The following is a 20,232-nucleotide window of genomic DNA, read 5'->3' on the forward strand; positions in this document are numbered from 1 at the left end:
GATAGTCTTCATTTAGAAAGAGAAGCGAAGGACAGGTACAATAAGATTTTCAATGTGAAAGGGTGTGCATGCTGTGTAAGACTGGATTAACCATCAGCCACTGACACCAAACGCCCCCTGTGCAGTGTGTATGTATTCTATTATATGCACAAAAATATCAAAGCTCTTGAAACAAGGTCCCTCTACAAGACATGGCAAAAATAGCTAATAATGCAGGACCTGCTTTACTTGATATTGTACTTAAGTGGTGCACATTCCCTAACAGTTTTGCATGCATGACATAAAGTGACCCCGGGGCCCCATGGCAGTTGCCTGCTTTACCCTGTTGGTAATCCAGCCTTGATGCTGTACACAGCAATCAGAGATTTAGAATAATCGACTGATGTAAACATTAGTATCAATACAAAATGAAATGAATCCCACTTTTCTATTATTTAACATATGCAGTCATAAACCACACTATCTGGCACCAATCATAAAGTGTGCCGCTGAGGTCTCTTCAGCCATTGGCTGCCGTTACATCTGGCATCAAAACCATAGAACCACATTAGTGTTATTGAAACCTGAATAACTGCAACAGGTGTCTAAATGTACCTACCTGTATGCGTTGACACTATATAGGCCTAAATTAAAATGTTAGTGTAGCATCATCATTACAAATAGATTACAAATAAAGAATATTTTCAGGCAAAAACATTACTTTTCTTTGACCCATTTCACATAACACTGTAATAGGCTGTGTTTTATTGTCATAAAAAAATAGCCTAGTGAAATGTAGTGGTTTATCAGGATACATCTGTCTGGGGGAAAAAGATAATTATAACTTTTATTAAAATAATTGAGTAGTTCATAATAGTGGTCGTTTGCCTTTAAAGAAAAATGTGAGAGGTTTCCTCGTATCTATTTATGTTTTGTTTTTTATCTGTGAAAAGTGACGGACTAGTTTGTGTTAGACAAGACTTTTATGCAGGCGGAAGGATATCTCCGTGGCACTGGAGAAGTTGCGGTTTTGAGAGGCGGATTCTGATTGGACAGAGCAGACCCGCAATATTCTGCACACTGTACAGAGGCCGCTGATTGGCCAGTGCGAATCTGCAATGCGTCAAACCACGGCGCGGCAACGATGGCAGGAGGGAGCGACTCCACCGCTGTTTTATTAGTTATATACAAATAGGGCAAGTAGGCCTAAAAACTTTGAGGTAATTTAACGGTCAGTTGAGGGAGTAAATGAATAAAACTTACCGCGGACATTGCCTCATATCGGCTTAAAATGAGACTGAATTCCCTATGTTTAAAATGCAATTCTTAAAATCAGAAGATAAAAACAGCAACAACGCATATTCAGGCCTAAACTCTGTGACATAATTTACATTAGCAGTGTTCAGATGATGACATTTAATATACAAAATAACTGAAAGATGGAAATCACACCACGTGAAAAGTGACAACTTTCGGAACTTGACACTAGTGCCGGTCTGATCTTTTTCTATTCTTGGTATTTGGGTAAGATTCTGTTTCACCAAGGTGCAGGGATACAATTTAATTTAAGCATTATGAACAAGTTGAAGCATTTGCATTTTAGCATTCACAGTTAAAATATGATAATCATGATTTTTAAATGTTGAGGCAGTGTTAAGTCTTTTTTTCTCATTTATCTCAGTATTGGTTAACACAATTATTTCACAGTTGCTCTTTACAATCACATCTACTAGTAACATGTCATGGACTTTTATAATATATTTCATTTAAAACACAGGCCCTAAACCTCAGTGTGCATGCACTGTAAGCTATGCATAAAACAATCCTACAGCACACAACACATGAATGAGAATTATATATTTATTAACAATCTCTGGTAATAAAACAGTCTTTGTGGTTTGCTGTGAAAATAAAGCATTAGATATCATGTACAAAGGATGGCTCCTTGCCCATAAGATCACTGCAACTTCACTGTTTAATGCTGTGTGTAAGCATCTGAGTTTGTGTACAGTATGGGTCTCCTGTTCTTGCTATCAAGGGTGCCGATTTTTTCATTGGCATGTTGCCGGTAAAGCAAACTCAAGTTCTTGAATGAGATGCGTGTTCAGTCCTCCAGTAGTATATCCAGTTCTTCTAAAGGCAGTCTGAGTCGGAGTTCCTTCTCTGTCATCAGATCTACAAACTCCTGCAGATGTTCAGGGAACAGCTGCACTGCGTCCATGTACAAACCCTGATCACGTGCGTCACACACACACACACACACACAAACACAGAGAGCGAGAATTAATTTCTCATATGTACAATTTAAAAATGAAGTAGAGCGAGGTCAGCTGCTGTTAGCAAATATGACTTTGATGTCTGTAGCGCACCTTAGCCCAGGGGACATTCTGTAAGGCCTTGTAGAAGATCCCTGTGGCTTTATCACCCTTCCCTTCTGACACCTACAAATACAAACACATAGAAACACACACAGCTTAAGCATAAGACTTTACTAACTGTCAATATTTGTATATCTAAAAATGTGCAAATTACACACAACGTAAGTTTGTATAGGCTGGTCTTCCTGTGTGTGTTTGCCTTATACTTGTATATTTGGAGAAGGAGAAAATAGGCAGCACTCTAAGGTCACATAATAACAAACAGAATGATATGCACAACAAAATGCGATCTTAAAGGCACAGCAGGCTTTTCCAATCACTACTGAAATGCACATTTTTGTGTTCAAACGTTATCCACGATGATGCAAAATGCTAAATTACCGCGTTGATCCTTGATACACGTAACTTTTGAAACTGCCCTTAACATCTATCAGCTTATTGACAAGTTTATTTTGTGAAAAAAGAAAGCTGGTATTTGCCCCTTTCAGTGAAGTCTGTAACTATGCTGTTAAGAGTACGATTGGATAACTGTTTAAAAGGATTATGAGTTTCCCCTAATCTTTATTTTTCTTTCAACTGACAGGTCAAAGATAGAAAATGAGTTCAAGTCAATACGGAGTCCTCACAAGGGCAGTAAACGTATGAGTGTTATTTGCTGTCTCACCAGGAAGTGCATGTACAGCCTCCAAAGTAAAGGACAGTGAGAGCCCATCTCTGTTGCTATGGCGCTTTCAAACAGTCCACGGATACGGTTGCTGAGGCCATTCTCTGGCAGGATGGGCAAGGCAGCATCATGGCAACAAGACCTATAAACACCATACATTTATATATACACAAGTATTAATAAGGAATGGGAATTTTGATAGAAAGTATTTGTGAAAATTAAGTTTCTTTGCTTATCACACATAGAAGGAATAGGGAAAACTATGATCATGGCATCATTGATTACATCTTTCTAAGTTGTTATAATGCTTATTCCCAAACAACTTGAGTGCAGGCAAAAACCCTGCAACTACCCATCATGCTGTCTGCTCTTACCTCTGAGCAGCGTCCACCAGCTGCTTCCTTTGTTGTTCAGCAACAATGGCAAAGAGGCGTGGCACCAAACTGCTGTTGTCTCTGGTTACAGAGTGAAAAAAGCGACGCGCCCGGCCAGCACTATGGTAACGGTTCTCAACCTGAAACACGGGTCACATGAGGGTCATCATGCCAAAATACACAAGTACTGATTTGGTACAGAAAAGGTGCAAAGTGCTGGTAAAAACACGTGTACAGAAGCTCATTGCCAATGAATGATTGATTGATTCAATCAATCATTCATTGGCAATGAGCTGTTTCAATCATCATTGAAACATGAAATGGAGGCCTTGGCTTACCTGGACATATATGCTCCAGAGAGGGGCGCTGCTGGGCCAGGTAGAGAGGGCAGAGGTGACCGTCTGTCTCAGTACTGCCAGTGGAAACACACTGATGCTGTTGTGGTACCTAAGCAACGCTGCCTGCTGCACTGCTAATGCCTCACACTCAGAAGCTAGCCTGTTAACATAGCGTCTGCTGGTATGGCTGGAACCCTCTGCAGACTGGCTAGCATCAGTGCTAGCAAGGTTGGCTTCTTCATTACTTTGAAGCTGCTTGTCAAGTGTTAGCGTGCGGTGCAGCTCCTCCACCCTCTCTCTAGCCTGGCTGTAGACCATGTTAGCTGCTTGGATGCCCATGGTGATGTACTGGAACAGAGCGTAGCAGCCTATTAGGCCTCTCAGCCTCAGCTTCTCTCCTAGCAGGTCCTCATCACCTGCTGGTGAAACGATGAGATAAGGATAAGATCAAATTAATGAAAGGCAGCCGTTTTATGCTGGAGACATTTTAGACCTGTCATAGTAGGAAAAGCACAGGTGTTACTAATAACATCAACAAAAGCTCTGTTCTATTCAAGTGTCCCAATTAGCAACGGCAGTGAGCCAGCATGCACAACACCAGGACCCTAAGACCCAAGCAGCTACGTGGAATTCAGCCACTTGGTTATTTACACCGGGGCTTTTCCTACTGTGACATGTCAAAATGTCTTCAGCATTCATTTGGGGAGGATTTGTTTATTTTTTGGGCATTTTCGGCCTTTATTTTGATAGGACAGCTGAAGACATGAAAAGGGAGAGAGAGGGGGGAATGACATGCAGCAAAGGGCCGCAGGTCGGAGCCAAACCGGGGCCGCTGCGTCGAGGAGTAAACCTCTATATATGGGCGCCCGCTCTACCAACTGAGCTATCCGGGCACCCTTTTTTTTTTATCTTAATGAGGTCTCATGTATTGCATAACTAGTACTGATTAAGACTTCCCATTGGTTTTTACTCCTACAAGTAACTGAATACTTTAGCTCGACTCAGAAGAACAGTTTTGTTGCTGTACTGAAATCCGTCAGACCCATTGGTATGCAATGTAGAGGCCAGTGACTACTATTAGTTTGGCTATGCTTTTGTTTATTTTAGAAAAATGAATATACTCTCATTTTGACTAATAATTAGATATGTACCAATCAGATCTTCCAGATCGGTATCAGCAGATATCGACCTGATTAAGTGGATTGGGTAGTGGCCAGACGGGACCAATTCACAATAAATACAGTTTCTCTGTCAGTTTCATTATAAAAAAGGTACCTGGTATGAGAAGATACTCTAAGTTGAGGATCTGGAATTAGTATTTGGTGAGACAAGGTTGAACTGGTGCGTAACTGGTAGAGATGTTCTGATACCATTACCAGTATCGGTATCGGCTCCGATACTGCCTAAAACGCTGGTATCGGTATCGGGAAGTACTGGAGTTTATGCACCGATCCGATACCACATAATAAAGCCCTAAAGAAAATCTACGTTAAAGTAGATTATTTATGTTCTTTTTCCGTTATAACTGACTGTCAAACTGGATAATAAAAGAAAGTTCTGTGGCATTCATGTTTCACAAAGAGTTTAACCTGAGCCAGACCGACAACAAAGATAGAAATCATATCACATCCATACAGGGATAGTAGTATACAGTTGTTAAAACATAATAAAATATATGACACACTGGTATCGGATCGGTACTCGGTATCGGCCGATACGCAAGTTCAGGTATCGGGAAGCAAAAAATGGTATCGGACCATCTCTAGTAACTGGTAATAATTACTTATTGCTGAAGGTTGTTGTTCCATTTTTCAGGCCAATTACTACTAATCTTGTACTGTATACCTCACATTACTGTACTAAAATGATTAAAAAACAGTCTGCAAAGAACTTGATAAATATGCGCTCATGAATCCAAACAAATGGTATGGTATGTTTGGAAAAAGGGCCAGCAGTAACAGTGAGTGAACAGCTGCAAACATGCAAAACCACTGATATGGGCCTTTTAAAAGACAGGCTCTCCACGCACCTCTGCAATAGATTTAACACACAGAAGTTGTTGATAAAGTGAACCTGTTTTGTTGGCCTGAGGTTTGTGGGGGTTTTGGTCCAGAGATGACAAGCCGGCAGTCAGAGCCTGTTCATACGACTTCCTGGCTTTCAGGATGGAAACCGGAGAGAGGGGCTGGGAGGATGAGGAGGTTCCTTCTGCTAGCCTGGTTAATACACAAACAGCTGGGGACACGGTGACATCAGTTAGTCCTCCCCCTTGCACGCTTGACCCGTCCTCCACCTCCAGCTGGGCCCACAGCAGACACAGCTCACAGAGGGTGGAGCTCTTCAGCCCCTTGGTTCCCCCTATCGCTGTTGCCGTGGAGAAGACTTTGCGAGCCTCGTCGAGGTTGCCCAGCATCCACTCCAGGTGGGCGTACTCCCTCCACAGCACCAACGAGGAGCGGTTGTCGGGTTCTTTGAGCAGTTGCTTGGCAATTCGCTTGCTGCTCTTTCCCTGAGAGCGGACGCGCTTTTTGTTGCTGCCACGCAGGCAACGCAAGACCTGACATGTACACATACAAATGCAAAAGGTAAATCAGTGCAAATATCAGACCCTTTTTAGACTTGAAACTAAGTCTAAAAAGTCTGAGTCTACTAAATGATATAACTTGAGTCAGCTAATATAACTTGAGTCAGATAAACAGACTCTTACCTTGAGTTTCTCGTACTGCATCCGGCTGAGTGACAGGGCGGCTCGGTGGTGGGCGGGAAGGACAGGTTGGAGCATATTGATCACATTGGTGACAAACCTCTCGCCCTGCTTCCCAAGCCCCACCCACTTCCTTGTTCCCTGGAGAGTGGTCATGTGACCTACAGAGTTAACCCCGGGTTCAGGTAGGTCCTGGGAGGTCAGAGGATGCCTGAGCTCATTACCTAAGACGTGACACAGCTTTGTCTCAATGATATGCTTCAAGTTGATTGTTATAGTTTTAAAAAAAAAATCAAAAATAGCTAGTTTGTATTTTTCTGACTGACGGACGGTGCCATTTTTACCCTGTGTGAGCAGAGAAAGGCTCTCCAGCAGCAGGCCAGCCTGACAGGGGGCAGCAGAGAGCACAGAGTCTACGGGCAGTCCCAGGAACGACAAGAAACGGAGAAGAAGACTGAGCTGGAGCTCTGGTGAAGACAGATAAATTAGGGACGGCCCAATGTCGTCAAACAACACCTACAGTTGGAGAGAAAAGAGAGAGACGAAGAAGTCAAACAAAGTGGTCACGCCTACAATGGTGGCTTTCATTTTATTATATTGTAAATGGCTTCCAAAACATACCATACGTGAGCAGAGACACTTTAAATCAGTACCTGTCTGTCCGGGTCCTCGCAGTCCTCTTCTGATTGGCCCTTGGCTTTGTCCGGCCTCCAGGGCAGCCAGTGAGCTGCTTCACGAGACTGCTCCACATCCAACCAGACTGTCCATCTGGGCTGGCTCCGATCCTTCACCTCCTCCTCATCCTCTTCCTCCTCCTCTTCTTCCTCTGTGGAGACACACAAACACACACATAAGAAGATGACGGTTTACAAAAAGATAAAAAATAAAGATTTTAGCCCCACAAACAATTTTAAGATTATTCCAGGATTTACATCAACACTAAATAAAGTAAAGCCTACCTCACTTTTGTTATAAGGATGTCTGAGTGTTTTACCTGCACTGGGCTGTAGCCAGCCTCCTCGCTCCTGTTGAAGCATCCAGGCTTTCCAACCTCTGGCCCCCAACTCTCCAACCCTCTCCTCCCCGCTGTCCCAGAACGGCTCAAAGAACTCAACCTACACACACACACACACACACACACACACACACACACACACACACACACACACACACACACACACACACTATAATTAACTGGAAGACACAATTCCCTCCTTATTTGCATTGCTGGAGCACTGGTGTGTGTACTCTAATGTCTTTACTCCCCAAGTAGATTTTTTTTATCGCAATCAACTAAAAAAGACAACAGTTATCTCTGTTTAATACGTACAAAAACCAAAGTGTACAAATGACAAGGTGCCTGGCAACCTCACGTAGTTCACACGATTTCAGGAAGTCCCTGCACCGGGCCAAGAATGCAAATAAGTGTATTTCCCAAAATGTCGAACTATTCCTTTTAGGCATTATAGGTTACGATTCGGCCTCATGGTCAAGATTATTTATTAGGATTAGGTTTAGATTTACAATTTGAATATAAAAGTAAGGACTAGGTTTAGAGCCTGAGTAGTTTTTTTGGTTTAGTATGTGTGTGTGTGTGTGTGTGTGTGTGTGTGTGTGTGTGTGTGTGTGTGTGTGTGTTTACCTGCTGCTTGGTGGACAGTTCTCGTACACTGTCAGGTTTGTAGAAAGTAAAGTCGATCATGGCCTGAAACAGAGAAATGGCCTTCTCTGAGTGACCAGACTGACGTAGGAAATGACACTGCTGGGTGAAGATATCTAAACAGAAAGAAAAGACAACAACTTTTAATAAGCATTGAGCATACAAACGTTTTTGTATTCAAACAAATAAGAATATGATGACTCATGCTTGATTTCCTTGTGACAGTAGTTGGTGATTAAATTTCAGCAGGTGAACTGAATATGTAACTGTTATCCACTAATCAGTCCTCTCAGAGTAGAGGCACTGGATAAGTAGAGGCTAGTTTTGCTTGCCAGACCAACAAAATCTCTGTTACCCAACATATCCTCCTCAAGTCCTGGCAGGGCTGGGTGAGAGACCATGCTACCGTCACGCACCGCACTGAGCGTGCTCAGACACTTCCCATAGGCAGAGTTGACCTTCGACACGGTGAAGTTGCTGAAGTAGCTCTGGGTAAACAGCAGATACTCCTTCCACAAGGGGGCACTGTTTGGGTGGAGGAACACCTGAAATACAATAGTACATACCGTAATACAAACCATCTGGCGAGTCAGATTAATAGAAAGTGCTTAATTTAAAGTGCTCATATATTGCTTTTTGGCTTTTCCCCTTTCCTTTATTGTGTTATATATCTTTTTTGTGCACAAGTGAAAAAGCCCAAAGTCCACCCCAAAGGGACTTACCATCTCCAACAGAAAACACTGTTCACAAACTGCTCCAAACAGCTCTATTGAGTCCAGCCTTTACTTCCGTGATGAACCTGCGTCACTTTGTAACACCCGTTACAATGCTCGCCTAGTGACTGACTGGCTAGTAGTCCTTACCTCGCTACTGCGCATGTGCGACTCCCAACAAAGATGGAACAGAAGTGAGATCCCTCACTCTGTAGCTAAAACAGAGAGCTCAACACACAGGGTGAAAAGAGGAGCTGCAGCAGTGTGCAGTACAACAAATATATGGTGTTTTCTGAAAATTAAACCACATAAACCTATACTGGTACAACCTCTAAATACAATTATGAACCTGAAAATGAGCATAATATGAGCACTTTAATGAAATGTGTAGGAGCCTTTGCTTGTAAAAAGGCAGTGTGAAAATGAATGAACCAACTACAAAAATAGAGCGCAGCCAATTTTCTACTCTTTTTAGGGCAGCTTTCGTTGAAATACAAAAGCACTGAGTGAATATTACGGCAGCATATAAAGACTGTAGACTGACCAGTTTCTTCCATTCTTTAGCCAGAAGTGAGGGCTCCCAGAGCTCTTGGCAGATCCTGAGCCTCTCCAGCTGTAGAGCTATGCAGCTGTGGTTGGTGGCCACTGCACGCTCTGCGATGCTCAGCTTTTTCTCCAGAACCGCTCTGTAGGAAGACTTACGGCGCTCGGCCGAATCGCTGCCCTGTTGTTCCTCCTCGCCTCCAAACACTGTTGCACTCAGCTCATCCTAGAGTGAGAGAGGAGATGATGAGGTTTAGAAGTAGCAGTGCTGTAGAGATAGGTCTGGCCATGCGAGACTAGGCAAGTGAAGCAGAATAACACAGTAGTCTATATATTAACAAAAGTTTTCACACCTGGTATCGTATGAATTTTATCCATAGCTGCGTGTCTTCCGGCTGCTCTCTGAGCCGCCTGTTAAACTCTTCGGTCCTTCCAGCCAAAAGCGCTGCACTCTGCCCCGTCGGTATGTCCTGCTTCTGCGGCTCTGTCTGCTCCTGCTGTCCCTTCCCCTGCAGCCAGAGGGCCGTTGAGGAGTCGTACACACCGAGAGGATTTACTGATGATGTCTTCACCCGGTCACCTGGATTGACATTTACATTAAATTACCACATTGCTTGACTTTTTGAGATTGTAAAGACTTCCCCCTTCACCACCTGGCTAAATCTCTTACCAGTCTCTGCTCCTTTGTTCGCCTCGTCACCCAGCGGGAGGAAGGAGGCGGGGCTGATGGCATCACCGCGCTCAGGAATTGTAGGTAATGTAGGAATAGGGGGCTGGGACCTCAACAGCTGGCGACTGACTGTAGAGAAGTATCTGTCTGCTGCTCTCTTCTTGTCCCCGCCTTTCTGTTTCTTATTTGACTCTGACTCCTCCCAGCTGACGCCCTGTCTGCGGAAGTCCAATCCCAAGGACGAGCTGCCTTTCCTCTTATACCTTATATATATATATACACACACACACACACACACACACACACACACACACACACACAGTTTAAACATTACGTGTAAAATTATAACCCGCTACATTTTTATCAAGTAAATATTTGTTTTGCTACTGTAGTCTTTAAACCTACTTCAGCACATGTAAGCTTTTATGTTTACTCCTCCAAAGAGTCACAGAGAGTCTTTCCCTAACTCAATGATGTTTTTGATTTGTAATAAACTGAAGAACCTACTGAAAGAAGTTAGCATGAGCAGGGATGGTCACTAAAAGAGACACTCACAATCCAAGATGCACTGCCCTCGTAGTGCAGAGACGAGTGTATGTGCGTGTGTGTGTGCGTGTGTGTGTGTGAGAGCTACCTGGCTACGTCTCCTCTGTAGAGGGACTTGTAGGTCCAGTTGGATGGGTCTGCTTTACGGTCCACACAGAACGGCTGCTTTGTGGGCGACTGGAGGTCATCCAACCAGGAGAAACAACTTGCTAACGGAGCAGGCTGAGGACTGCGTGGATGCACACACACCAACCATGAATGCAGAGCAGAAGTAAGTCACTGATATTGTATATAAGATTAAGAGTGTAAGCATGGGTGATGTAAACGTGTGAGTCTATTACCTATCTGCTTCTTTGACCCTTTTGAGGTCACTGGGGAAAATGGTTTCAGAGTCGGTCCCACTGCTGTCTGAATATCTTCCACTCTTCTTTTTGTGTTTTTTCTTCTTTTTCCTCTTTTTTTCACTCTTTTTTTTCTTCTTTTTGGGTGGCACATTACCCTCTTCTTCCTTCTCCTCCTCCGCAGAGCTCACATCTCTGCCTACACTGAGGATTATAAGATGAAGTCAACGTTAATGCGAGTCAGAGACGCAAAGAACCCATTAAACACCTGCCTCATGTAAAGTCAAAGATTTATTTGACTAATTTTCAAATACTTCTAATACATGCTGGAGAAATAACTATCTTTGTTTAGTTTTTTTTTCTTCTTTTAAACAGAGTGCTTCACAGCTAAGAAAAACAGATGCAAGCATAAGTATAAGAACACAGAAACAAGAAAAACATAAGGGGAAATGGCAATATAGAAGCAACAATAAAATTGGTGCCGTACACTGACAGAGGGTTTCTTATGAAAAGCGTTTTAAGAGGAAATCTAAAAGACGCTACCACAAAGTTGAATGTTTGAGCGTCCAAAGTCAAATGCCCATTGTTGTGTCTGCAAGCAAAGAAACTAGCTTTTAGTTTGGATTTGTACCTTGATTCCTTCTGGTTCAGCCTCTCACTGTCATTGGTCTTCTCAAAAAAACGACTGTGAAGAGAGAGGGCATCTCCAGTCCGAAAACTCTTATTTTTCAGCCAGTCTAATTGTAAAAGTAGAGAGTGGATGGGAAAAATACCAGTGTCATTCAGTGATCAGGAGGAGGATTGAGACATTGTGATGGTGAGTACATCATGTATTAATAATGCAGGGGATACTTTCTCTCATCTTGCATTACTGAAGATAAGATGGAGATGCTAAAGCCAGAAAACAAACGGAGTTAACTCAGTTGGTACAGATTTGCTACGTGTGAATGAGTTAAAGGTCCCATGGCATGAACATTTCACTTTATGAGGTTTTTTAACATTAATACGAGTTCCCCTAGCCTGCCTATGGTCCCCCAGTGGCTAGAAATGGTGATAGGTTTAAACCGAGCCCTGGGTATCCTGCTCTGCCTTTGAGAAAATGAAAGCTCAGATGGGCCGATCTGGAATCTTCCCTTTATGTCGTCATAAGGAGGAAGGTTACCTCCCCTTTCTCTGCTTTGCCCATCCATGTGAAAGAGAGAGACATCATGGCTTGCAAAACAAGCAAAGTGGCAGTTGGTCAAGGCCACACCCCCACCCTCCACCTTGCACCCCCCCCTCTCTCCTCCTCAATAGCTACAGACACAGAAATGGCACATCCTAAGGAAAGCTCATTGTGGGACTGGCTCTAGTGGCCGTAATTCTGCACCAAGGCTGAATTTCGGGAAAGAGACTTCAGATACAGTATTAGGGGACCACTAAGGTCTATATAAAAGAGACTTCAGATACAGTACTAGAGGACCACTAAGGCCTATATAAAAGAGACTTCAGATACAGTATTAGGGGACCACTAAGCCCTATATAAAAGCATCCAAAAAGTGTGTGTAGAATATCATCAAGGCTTCCTTTCCATATTTTGGTCTCTTTGTCATATAGAAATGCAAGAAAGCGCTTGTTTTCAACCCGGTATCGTGCCAAGGTACTTATCCCCGCCAGGATTTGTATCCCCTGGCCACGGGAGCGTGCGTGCACTCAGAGCGGAGTTTAGCTGCTGCACTTCAAATTCACCTTTTAAATGGAACAGATAGCGACGTGGAAGACTCGATAGGGGTTTCCTTAGTAAGGGTCTCATTTATCTACATAAATACGTTTATTTGTCTGTTACATTAAGGCGATGTGTAAATTGTTTAATACTTCGTTTATTATTGTGGATTAATCGACAGTATTTTCCAAAGTTCCATATTGACATGCACCTTCTACAAAGGCCGACTGATAGGCCTATCTATGTGAGTCGTGCAGGTTTATGAACAATATTTTTTCCTCGTCTTTGCTAACACGTCCCTCCCTCTCCTAACGTGATTTCTGTTTTAATTTAATTTAGTTTAATATGACTTTCAATTAACCGCTTTGTTCACCTGTCTACCATATAAGTTACATAGGGGATACACAAAATATCAGGCCGTTTTTCACCTGATATAATGTGTATCCCCTCCACCAACATGCAATGGGTCTGTCCTGTCCTCATGCGTGTTATTTTCTGTGTCTACCAGGTCACGATAAACAACCTGAGATAATATGGAGATGTCTGCTATTTTCTAGCAACAGTTACATAGGGGACACACATTATATCAGGCTGTTTTTCACCTGATATAATGTGTATCTCCTCCCCTAACATGCAATGGGTCTGTCCTGTTATTTTCTGTGTCCACCAGGTCACGATAAACAACCTGAGATAATATGGAGATGTCTACTATTTTCTAGCAAAATTTACAAAGGGGATACACATTATATCAGGCCGTTTTTCACCTGATATAATGTGTACCCCCTCCCCTAACATGCAAAGGGTCTGTCCTGTCATCATGCGTGTTATTTTTTGAGATAATATGGAGATGTCAGCTTTTTTCTAGCAAAAGTTACATAGGGGATACAGAAAATATCGGGCCGTTTTTCACCTGATATAATGTGTATCTACTCCCCTAACATGCAAAGGGTCTGTCCTGTCACCTTGTGTGTTATTATGTTATATGTTGAGTGCACGCGCGCTCCCGCGGCCAGGGGATACAAATCCTGGCGGGGATAAGTACCTTGGCACGAGACCGGCGGGAATGTCGTGTCTACGCACAAGACAACAATAACGCCTGCTTTGCTTGGTCTATTATGCGAATGTGACAACCTTACTACTACTACTACTACTACTACTACTACTACTACTACTACTACTACTACTACTACTACATCATAACATAATATACGAGGCAAACCAAATGCAAACAAATAGTCAGAAGGGATCCTGGCTTTCACGAGTAACCCTGTAGCGGAATGTAAACTAATAGACAAGAAGGTGAGCTAACGCCAAGGTCTGTCTTTCAGGTTCGACGACAGGCAGACAGCTAATGTTAAGCTAACGTTAGCTCGTAGTTCAACAGGTGTAACGTTATCCTCTCAACATGATGACAGCAGAGTATTGAGGCAAATAGCAATCCGTATTAAATCGAGTGCTACATGAAGAAGTAATCACCTTTGGACGAATCTTCAACTTTGTTACTCTCTACTTCTGCGAAAGCTGGAAACAGAGCCATGATGGTGTGTGTCGCATATAAACAGTCGCAGGAACATGACGTCATTTGTCAGTCGGCTAGATGCCCATTCTCAGTGAATGGCCACATAAAACCATGTGCAATGTAATTTTGCATCTATAATTTCAGGTATTGCTATATTGGATTTAATTATTAAAAAAAAAAAAGTGTAGCAGATGACGTACTACTCTTTTCGATATAAAGCAACCCAACAATGCAACAAGCTATAGCCTCTAAAATTAATCATATAGAGGTAAATCAATTAGCCCACTGTCTCACACAAGCTCAGCAAAAACATAATACTACTTTAACAGTAGGATTTAGTTAGCACCCACTGCTCTGGATTTCTTTGTACAAGTGTTTCCTATTTGAGGGCCTATTTTATGTCAAATCATAATCATGTCACTGACAGTTCCCAGGTGTAGCCTACATGTTGTCACTGGTCACTGTACCAACCTCTTGCCCAGGTGAACCTTGTGCTGCAGGGAATACCTATGATACATGGGTCCCATTTAGCTCTGTACCTTTTCGATAGTAACCCTCTGGTTTTGTTTACCTTGGTATATGTGTCATTTCATCCCATTCTGGTCTTTATAAAGCAAATTCTATACATTTACTCAGCAAAATGAAAGAGGCCTGGACTGTTGGATGAACCTCTCTTTATCATTACTAGGTCAAGTAAACCTACACAAGAAGAATATACTTCCACAGTTGTTCTGTTGTCCATGTAGCCTAATCCCAGCACTTCGGACTTGATCACTCTCCGTTACAGCTTGGAGGCTGCTCCTCCAATTTAACCTTGTAGAATTTCATATGTATCTAAAAATATGGGTCTAATTCTTAATGTGATTTAGGGGCTTATGGTATTGTTAACCTTCCTGCAAGCCACTTTTTTTTAGGTGTCTGCAGTAAGGTTTCATATTTTCAAAAAATAGGTTAAGCCAGAATGGATTCTCTTGCTTTCTGTAAAGGTAAATTATAGATTCTGAGCCCCAGAAGTAACTATTCAGTTCTACACCACCAGCAGAGGAATGAAACCAGGCTTATCCCAGCACAATCTTGGAGGAACTCTCTTGGAGAAAGATCTATTAGACTTATTTTAGAATTGGTTGATTAGGCTACTGTCATAGCCTATATATACAGGTAATGCACCCACTGAATGTCCGTCAAAGCTGCATTATGTATGGAGGAGGAAAACATTTGAGTAATGTGATTTAATTTGGTGTACATTTTATTCATAGATGTTAATATCTAAAGGTCAACCCCCACAGCAAAATCCCTCGACTGTATGAGAAAACGCCCTAGTGCGTCAGGTGAGTTGAGTAGGCTTATGTTATAAGGCTCTCTACTATCCTCTTGTGGCAAATAAAGCTACGACAATTACTCATTCATTCCTCTTCCTCTTCTTCCATGGCGACCTAGCGTGCAGGATTAGTTAGATAGCATACTTGGCGCCTAATAAACATGAAACCACACTAAATTATCATTATATCATCACAGAAAACATGTATAAGTAGGCTTTGTGAAAGTTTGGTATGTATGCACAGATGATCATATATCGCCTCAATTGTATCTATTATTAACTTTCTTATTTTGAGCAGCAGAGAGGCTCGTGTATTAGAGATATAGTCAACAATGAAAATCATTGTAAGATCTCGTGTTGTTTGGTTTTTATCGAAACTTAGCTAAATGTTGAATAAACAAAGGGGCGTCTGGAGCGTCTAGGGTGTCTCTGTAGAAACGCTGTTGTGTATTAGATTCTATTTAGTGTTACCAAGACAACAGAGCTCCCATAGTACTATCCAATCAAAACTGGAATCCAACTTTTTTCGACCAATGAGATGTCTGATATGCTTTGACTGACATTTAGCTAGTCCAATTGCATTTATCGGCCAGCTGTAGTTGGCAACACTCCCACCTTCTTCTCAGGTTAGTCCGTTACTGGAGTGCTAGAGCGTTATAACCGGTTACAACTTTGTCTGTTTCGGTCGTTGTCCGTAAACTTTTAATTACCACCAACATGAGGGAAATCGTGCACCTTCAGGCAGGCCAGTGTGGAAATCAAATTGGAGCAAAGGTAGCTTTTGTTTAAGTCTTAACTCACTGAAAAAGAGCGTGAATGTTAAATTAGATTTGGGCGGGCTGATATATAAATGAGCTTACCTAACGTTAACAACAATACTAAGCATAACCTTTGTGTCCATACCACCGATGGGTTTGACTCGTAAGGATAAGTCATGCAAGTTAGCAATTTAATGTAACCGTTATCCTTTGTTCTTTTTCCCCTGATTCTAGTTCTGGGAGGTGATAAGCGACGAACATGGCATCGACCCCTCCGGGACATACCACGGGGACAGCGACCTGCAGCTGGAGCGAATAAACGTGTACTACAACGAGGCATCAGGTTAACTTCACTTTGCTTTGAGTGTGTCCGAACTACAGAGTTTTAGATAATGTTGCTAGTTTCTAAGAGAGCCAAGGTAATTCAATACCACGCGGAAGGCTTGTTAGTTCCGTAGCCATCCAGCAGGGGTTCCTTAACCCGCTGGAAGCCACTAGAAGTGATGCCAATGGCCCCTGCCCTCTGCTCCACTCTCCTAGTTACGGTCGCCGTTTCCATGATACAAACAACAAACCTCCAGCTAAGGACATTATCCCAAACAAATATGAGGGCGTCTTGAGACCTTTTTATAGGCGACTAACTTTGTTTATTTAACGTTTAAATATTGTAGCAGAAAATATGGGCACGTTTCTGACTAAATAAAAAAAAATAGAAACCGTCCATAAACCACTTTTACATATAGGTGTTGTGCTTTCGTTCGTCTTTCTTTGTTTGGTTAACTTTTTAAAATGCAAAATATTTAATGCATACTAAAAAAAAAAGGAGAAATCAAGCAGTTCTACTAGTGCTACTACTAGTATAATGCCACTGCTACTACATTGCACATATCTGTACATGTTGTTCATGCATTGTTCATATTACATAGCCATGTTTATTCTGCTCTTATAACTACAATTCATTTCTTGTCCTGCCTATGCACCACCTGTCTATACTTGAATATCGCATTGCACTTTATGCTTTTTTCTGCAGTTCTGGTTGGACGCGAACTGCATTTTGCTGTCTTTGTACTTGTACACGACAATAAATCTAATTAATCTAATCTAATCTAAAAGTTCAGGAGCTGTTTTTGAACAAATGTTTCAGCACTGTGTGTAAATTGTAATTTGTCCACTTGTGTTTTAATCACCAGGTGGCAAGTATGTCCCCCGTGCAGTGCTGGTGGACCTGGAGCCAGGCACAATGGATTCTGTGAGGTCTGGTCCCTTTGGCCAAATCTTTAGACCAGACAACTTTGTCTTTGGTGAGAATTTAAATGTGAACAAATGATGTGTTTTTTTTTAACTTGGGTTGATCAAATTGCCATACTGTGATTAAGCATCAACTCTTACTTTAAAGCCATATATATCTGTAAAGTAGTTTTTCTGCGTGAAGAAGTGAAGGAGCCAGTCTCTTTCAGTGTATGCACTGCTCACTGCGAGTAAGTTGTGTTTGACTTTGCAAGTATGACAAAGTCATATTTCATGTAGAATACGATCCAGGAAGTTTTGACACCACAGCAGTGATGGATGTCTGTATTTGCATGTAACACAGGCCAGAGTGGAGCAGGTAATAACTGGGCTAAAGGCCACTACACTGAGGGAGCCGAGCTGGTGGACTCGGTCCTGGATGTGGTGAGAAAGGAGGCAGAGAGTTGCGACTGCCTCCAGGGCTTCCAGCTCACGCACTCCCTCGGAGGAGGCACAGGCTCCGGCATGGGCACGCTGCTCATCAGCAAAATCCGAGAGGAGTATCCAGACCGCATCATGAACACTTTCAGCGTGGTGCCTTCGCCCAAGGTTCATAAAAAAAAAACATGGAAATATTTTAACACTAAATATTTGCCCCTCCTCTGTGCTTTAATGCTGTTTCCTCTTCCTCCCTTTGTCTCCTCTTTCCCTTCACTCTCCCACTCCAGGTGTCAGACACAGTGGTGGAGCCGTACAATGCTACCCTCTCCGTCCACCAGCTGGTCGAGAACACAGATGAGACCTACTGCATTGATAATGAGGCCTTGTATGACATCTGCTTCCGCACGCTGAAGCTCACCACGCCCACCTACGGCGACCTCAACCACCTGGTCTCAGCCACCATGAGCGGGGTAACCACCTGCCTGCGCTTCCCTGGCCAGCTCAACGCTGATTTGAGGAAACTGGCCGTCAATATGGTGCCCTTCCCCAGGCTGCACTTCTTCATGCCCGGCTTTGCCCCCCTGACCAGCCGGGGCAGCCAGCAGTACAGGTAGAGAGGCAGGATTTAGCTTTTTAGAGACTGTATCACACCTTCAAGTTGTATTTTAAAATGTATTTGAAATAAGTCCTAATTGAATTGTTTGTCTTTTTCCAGGGCATTGACAGTTCCTGAACTCACCCAGCAGATGTTCGATGCCAAGAACATGATGGCAGCCTGCGACCCACGCCACGGGCGCTACCTTACAGTCGCCGCCATCTTCCGGGGCCGCATGTCCATGAAGGAGGTGGACGAGCAGATGCTGAACGTGCAGAACAAAAACAGCAGCTACTTTGTGGAGTGGATCCCCAACAATGTCAAGACAGCTGTCTGCGACATCCCTCCCCGTGGCCTCAAGATGGCTGCCACCTTTATCGGCAACAGCACAGCCATTCAGGAGCTGTTCAAGCGCATCTCTGAGCAGTTCACTGCCATGTTCCGCCGAAAGGCCTTCCTCCACTGGTGAGTAAAAGAAGACTGACGTCAGGAGAGCTGGGAGAAGTCCCTGTACTTCTGCGGTCTTGTTCTTACCCAGAGTTCATACACTAACATTTTCATGCATGAGCGTCTTTTCATAACCCCAAATCTGTCATAATACAAAACACTTCAGCAATAGACTTAAGCTAATTTGTCAAGCTTAATGTAAGTAAGTATTTACTTGTTTCAGGTACACGGGTGAGGGCATGGATGAGATGGAGTTCACGGAGGCTGAGAGCAACATGAATGACCTGGTGTCCGAGTACCAGCAATACCAGGACGCCACCGCTGAGGACGAGGGCGAGTTTGAGGAGGAAGGCGAAGAGGACATGGCCTAAAACATCTACTATGACCTTTTTCTTACTAGGCAACAGTTAGGAATTAGGTTAGTTGAGAATTATTGATAATTGGCTTAAAATCAATCATCATTTGGACATTTTTTTTTTTTTTTAAATTGCACAGTAACTCCAATGAAAGTCGTCAAATGATAACATTGAACTCGTTGAAGGATTTCTCCAGCCTTGATTTATAAATGTTGTCTGTTCTGTTTTCACACTACTTTGTCTTCCTTCCTGCTTTGGATATGAATGTTTTTAACCTCTCCCGTTTCTTTTCTGTTTGGATGGTATCGCCTAAATGTCGTGCCAGGCAATACCATTTCTCATCATATTTCAAAGTCCACAGAAGACTGACTACCCAGTATGTCATACTGTCATATATTTGTGATGAAAGAGAATGTAACACTGACCAGTTCATGGCAATCATGGCTGAATTTGACACTTACTTGGTTTGATGGAGTGTAATTCTTTATAAGAATGTAGTGAATTAATTTAGCAAAACAAAATACACCTTGGACCATAAATAGTGTCAGAAACTTGTCCCTGCTACATTATTCTTAGTGTGTTTGTACTGGGATGTTATTGACATCAAAAGTATAGATGGACTTAATAAAGATCTTGACGAATTGGTGCTACGCTGTGTTGTGACTTATAGCTACTTATAAATGTGACTGAACTGAACTACGGTATTACAGATTTTTCATTGCTCAAATTATAAAGCCTCTACACAGGTGTTCTCATGTATTAGCTTAACTAAACCTGCTCAAGGATATAAATCTGTTCAGCTTCCACCTGCCTACTGGGACAGTAACATTACGTCCTTCCTATTGGCAACATCCCTGTCCAAATACTGTGACGCTTAAGCTCATGGCGTCACAGAAAATAAGCTGGTTCAGTGCATAGGTGAACATTTAAGTGGCAGATTGCTGTTGGCAACATGAAAT

At 42.7% G+C, this 20,232-nt stretch overlaps 3 protein-coding genes across 5 annotated transcripts in view; 2 read left to right on the plus strand and 1 right to left on the minus strand.

The window, feature by feature from the left end:
* The window catches only part of ttc7b (tetratricopeptide repeat domain 7B), a 49,257-nt gene extending 41,660 nt beyond the window's left edge, over positions 1-7,597 (plus strand). The window contains exon 24 of the transcript XR_004895783.1: positions 7,555-7,597. The gene's annotated coding sequence lies outside the window, so the exon portion shown is untranslated. The remainder of the gene's footprint in view (positions 1-7,554) is intronic.
* On the minus strand, positions 1,822-14,235 carry nrde2 (NRDE-2, necessary for RNA interference, domain containing). 3 transcript variants are annotated; one of them, XM_031321337.2, is made up of 19 exons: positions 14,089-14,235; positions 11,542-11,653; positions 10,911-11,114; positions 10,658-10,798; positions 10,024-10,286; positions 9,707-9,933; positions 9,355-9,579; positions 8,453-8,642; positions 8,080-8,213; positions 7,432-7,552; positions 7,091-7,263; positions 6,782-6,953; positions 6,441-6,661; positions 5,807-6,290; positions 3,734-4,149; positions 3,396-3,535; positions 3,022-3,163; positions 2,349-2,420; positions 1,822-2,209 (listed from the first exon to the last, which is right to left on the minus strand). In XM_031321337.2, exons 1-19 carry the CDS (start codon positions 14,192-14,194, stop codon positions 2,084-2,086), a joined length of 3,669 nt encoding a protein of 1,222 aa, XP_031177197.2. In that variant the 5' UTR covers positions 14,195-14,235; the 3' UTR covers positions 1,822-2,083. The 3 variants fall into 3 exon arrangements, with proteins under 3 accessions (XP_031177197.2, XP_031177196.2, XP_031177198.1); XM_031321336.2 differs by having other exon boundaries at positions 3,734-4,152; XM_031321338.2 differs by having other exon boundaries at positions 3,734-4,152; positions 11,542-11,647; positions 14,089-14,193.
* A 1,811-nt stretch (positions 14,236-16,046) lies between these two features.
* On the plus strand, positions 16,047-19,919 carry LOC116065757 (tubulin beta-4B chain). The gene is made up of 7 exons (XM_031321371.2): positions 16,047-16,223; positions 16,442-16,550; positions 17,398-17,508; positions 17,799-18,043; positions 18,163-18,485; positions 18,591-18,935; positions 19,141-19,919. The coding sequence occupies exons 1-7, from the start codon at positions 16,167-16,169 to the stop codon at positions 19,286-19,288; spliced, it is 1,338 nt and encodes a 445-aa protein (XP_031177231.1). The 5' UTR covers positions 16,047-16,166; the 3' UTR covers positions 19,289-19,919.
* Positions 19,920-20,232: the final 313 nt, after the last annotated feature.

Source organism: Sander lucioperca, chromosome 18, assembly GCF_008315115.2.
Source record: "Sander lucioperca isolate FBNREF2018 chromosome 18, SLUC_FBN_1.2, whole genome shotgun sequence".
Lineage (NCBI taxonomy): Eukaryota > Metazoa > Chordata > Actinopteri > Perciformes > Percidae > Sander > Sander lucioperca.

What these genes read in the sequence shown, in the direction of transcription:
- nrde2 (XM_031321336.2), bottom strand. Translation starts at nt 14,194, where the DNA reads ATGACGTCATGTTCCTGCGACTGTTTATATGCGACACACACCATCATG. An exon ending in CCTTTCTCTGCTCACACAGG is followed by an intron (nt 6,662 to 6,781) that starts GTAAAAATGGCA and finishes GTCACGTCTTAG; the next exon opens with GTAATGAGCTCAGGCATCCT. An exon ending in TGCAGTACGAGAAACTCAAG is followed by an intron (nt 6,291 to 6,440) that starts GTAAGAGTCTGT and finishes TGTACATGTCAG; the next exon opens with GTCTTGCGTTGCCTGCGTGG.
- LOC116065757 (XM_031321371.2), top strand. Translation starts at nt 16,167, where the DNA reads ATGAGGGAAATCGTGCACCTTCAGGCAGGCCAGTGTGGAAATCAAATT. An exon ending in GAAATCAAATTGGAGCAAAG is followed by an intron (nt 16,224 to 16,441) that starts GTAGCTTTTGTT and finishes CCCTGATTCTAG; the next exon opens with TTCTGGGAGGTGATAAGCGA. An exon ending in GCGTGGTGCCTTCGCCCAAG is followed by an intron (nt 18,044 to 18,162) that starts GTTCATAAAAAA and finishes CTCCCACTCCAG; the next exon opens with GTGTCAGACACAGTGGTGGA.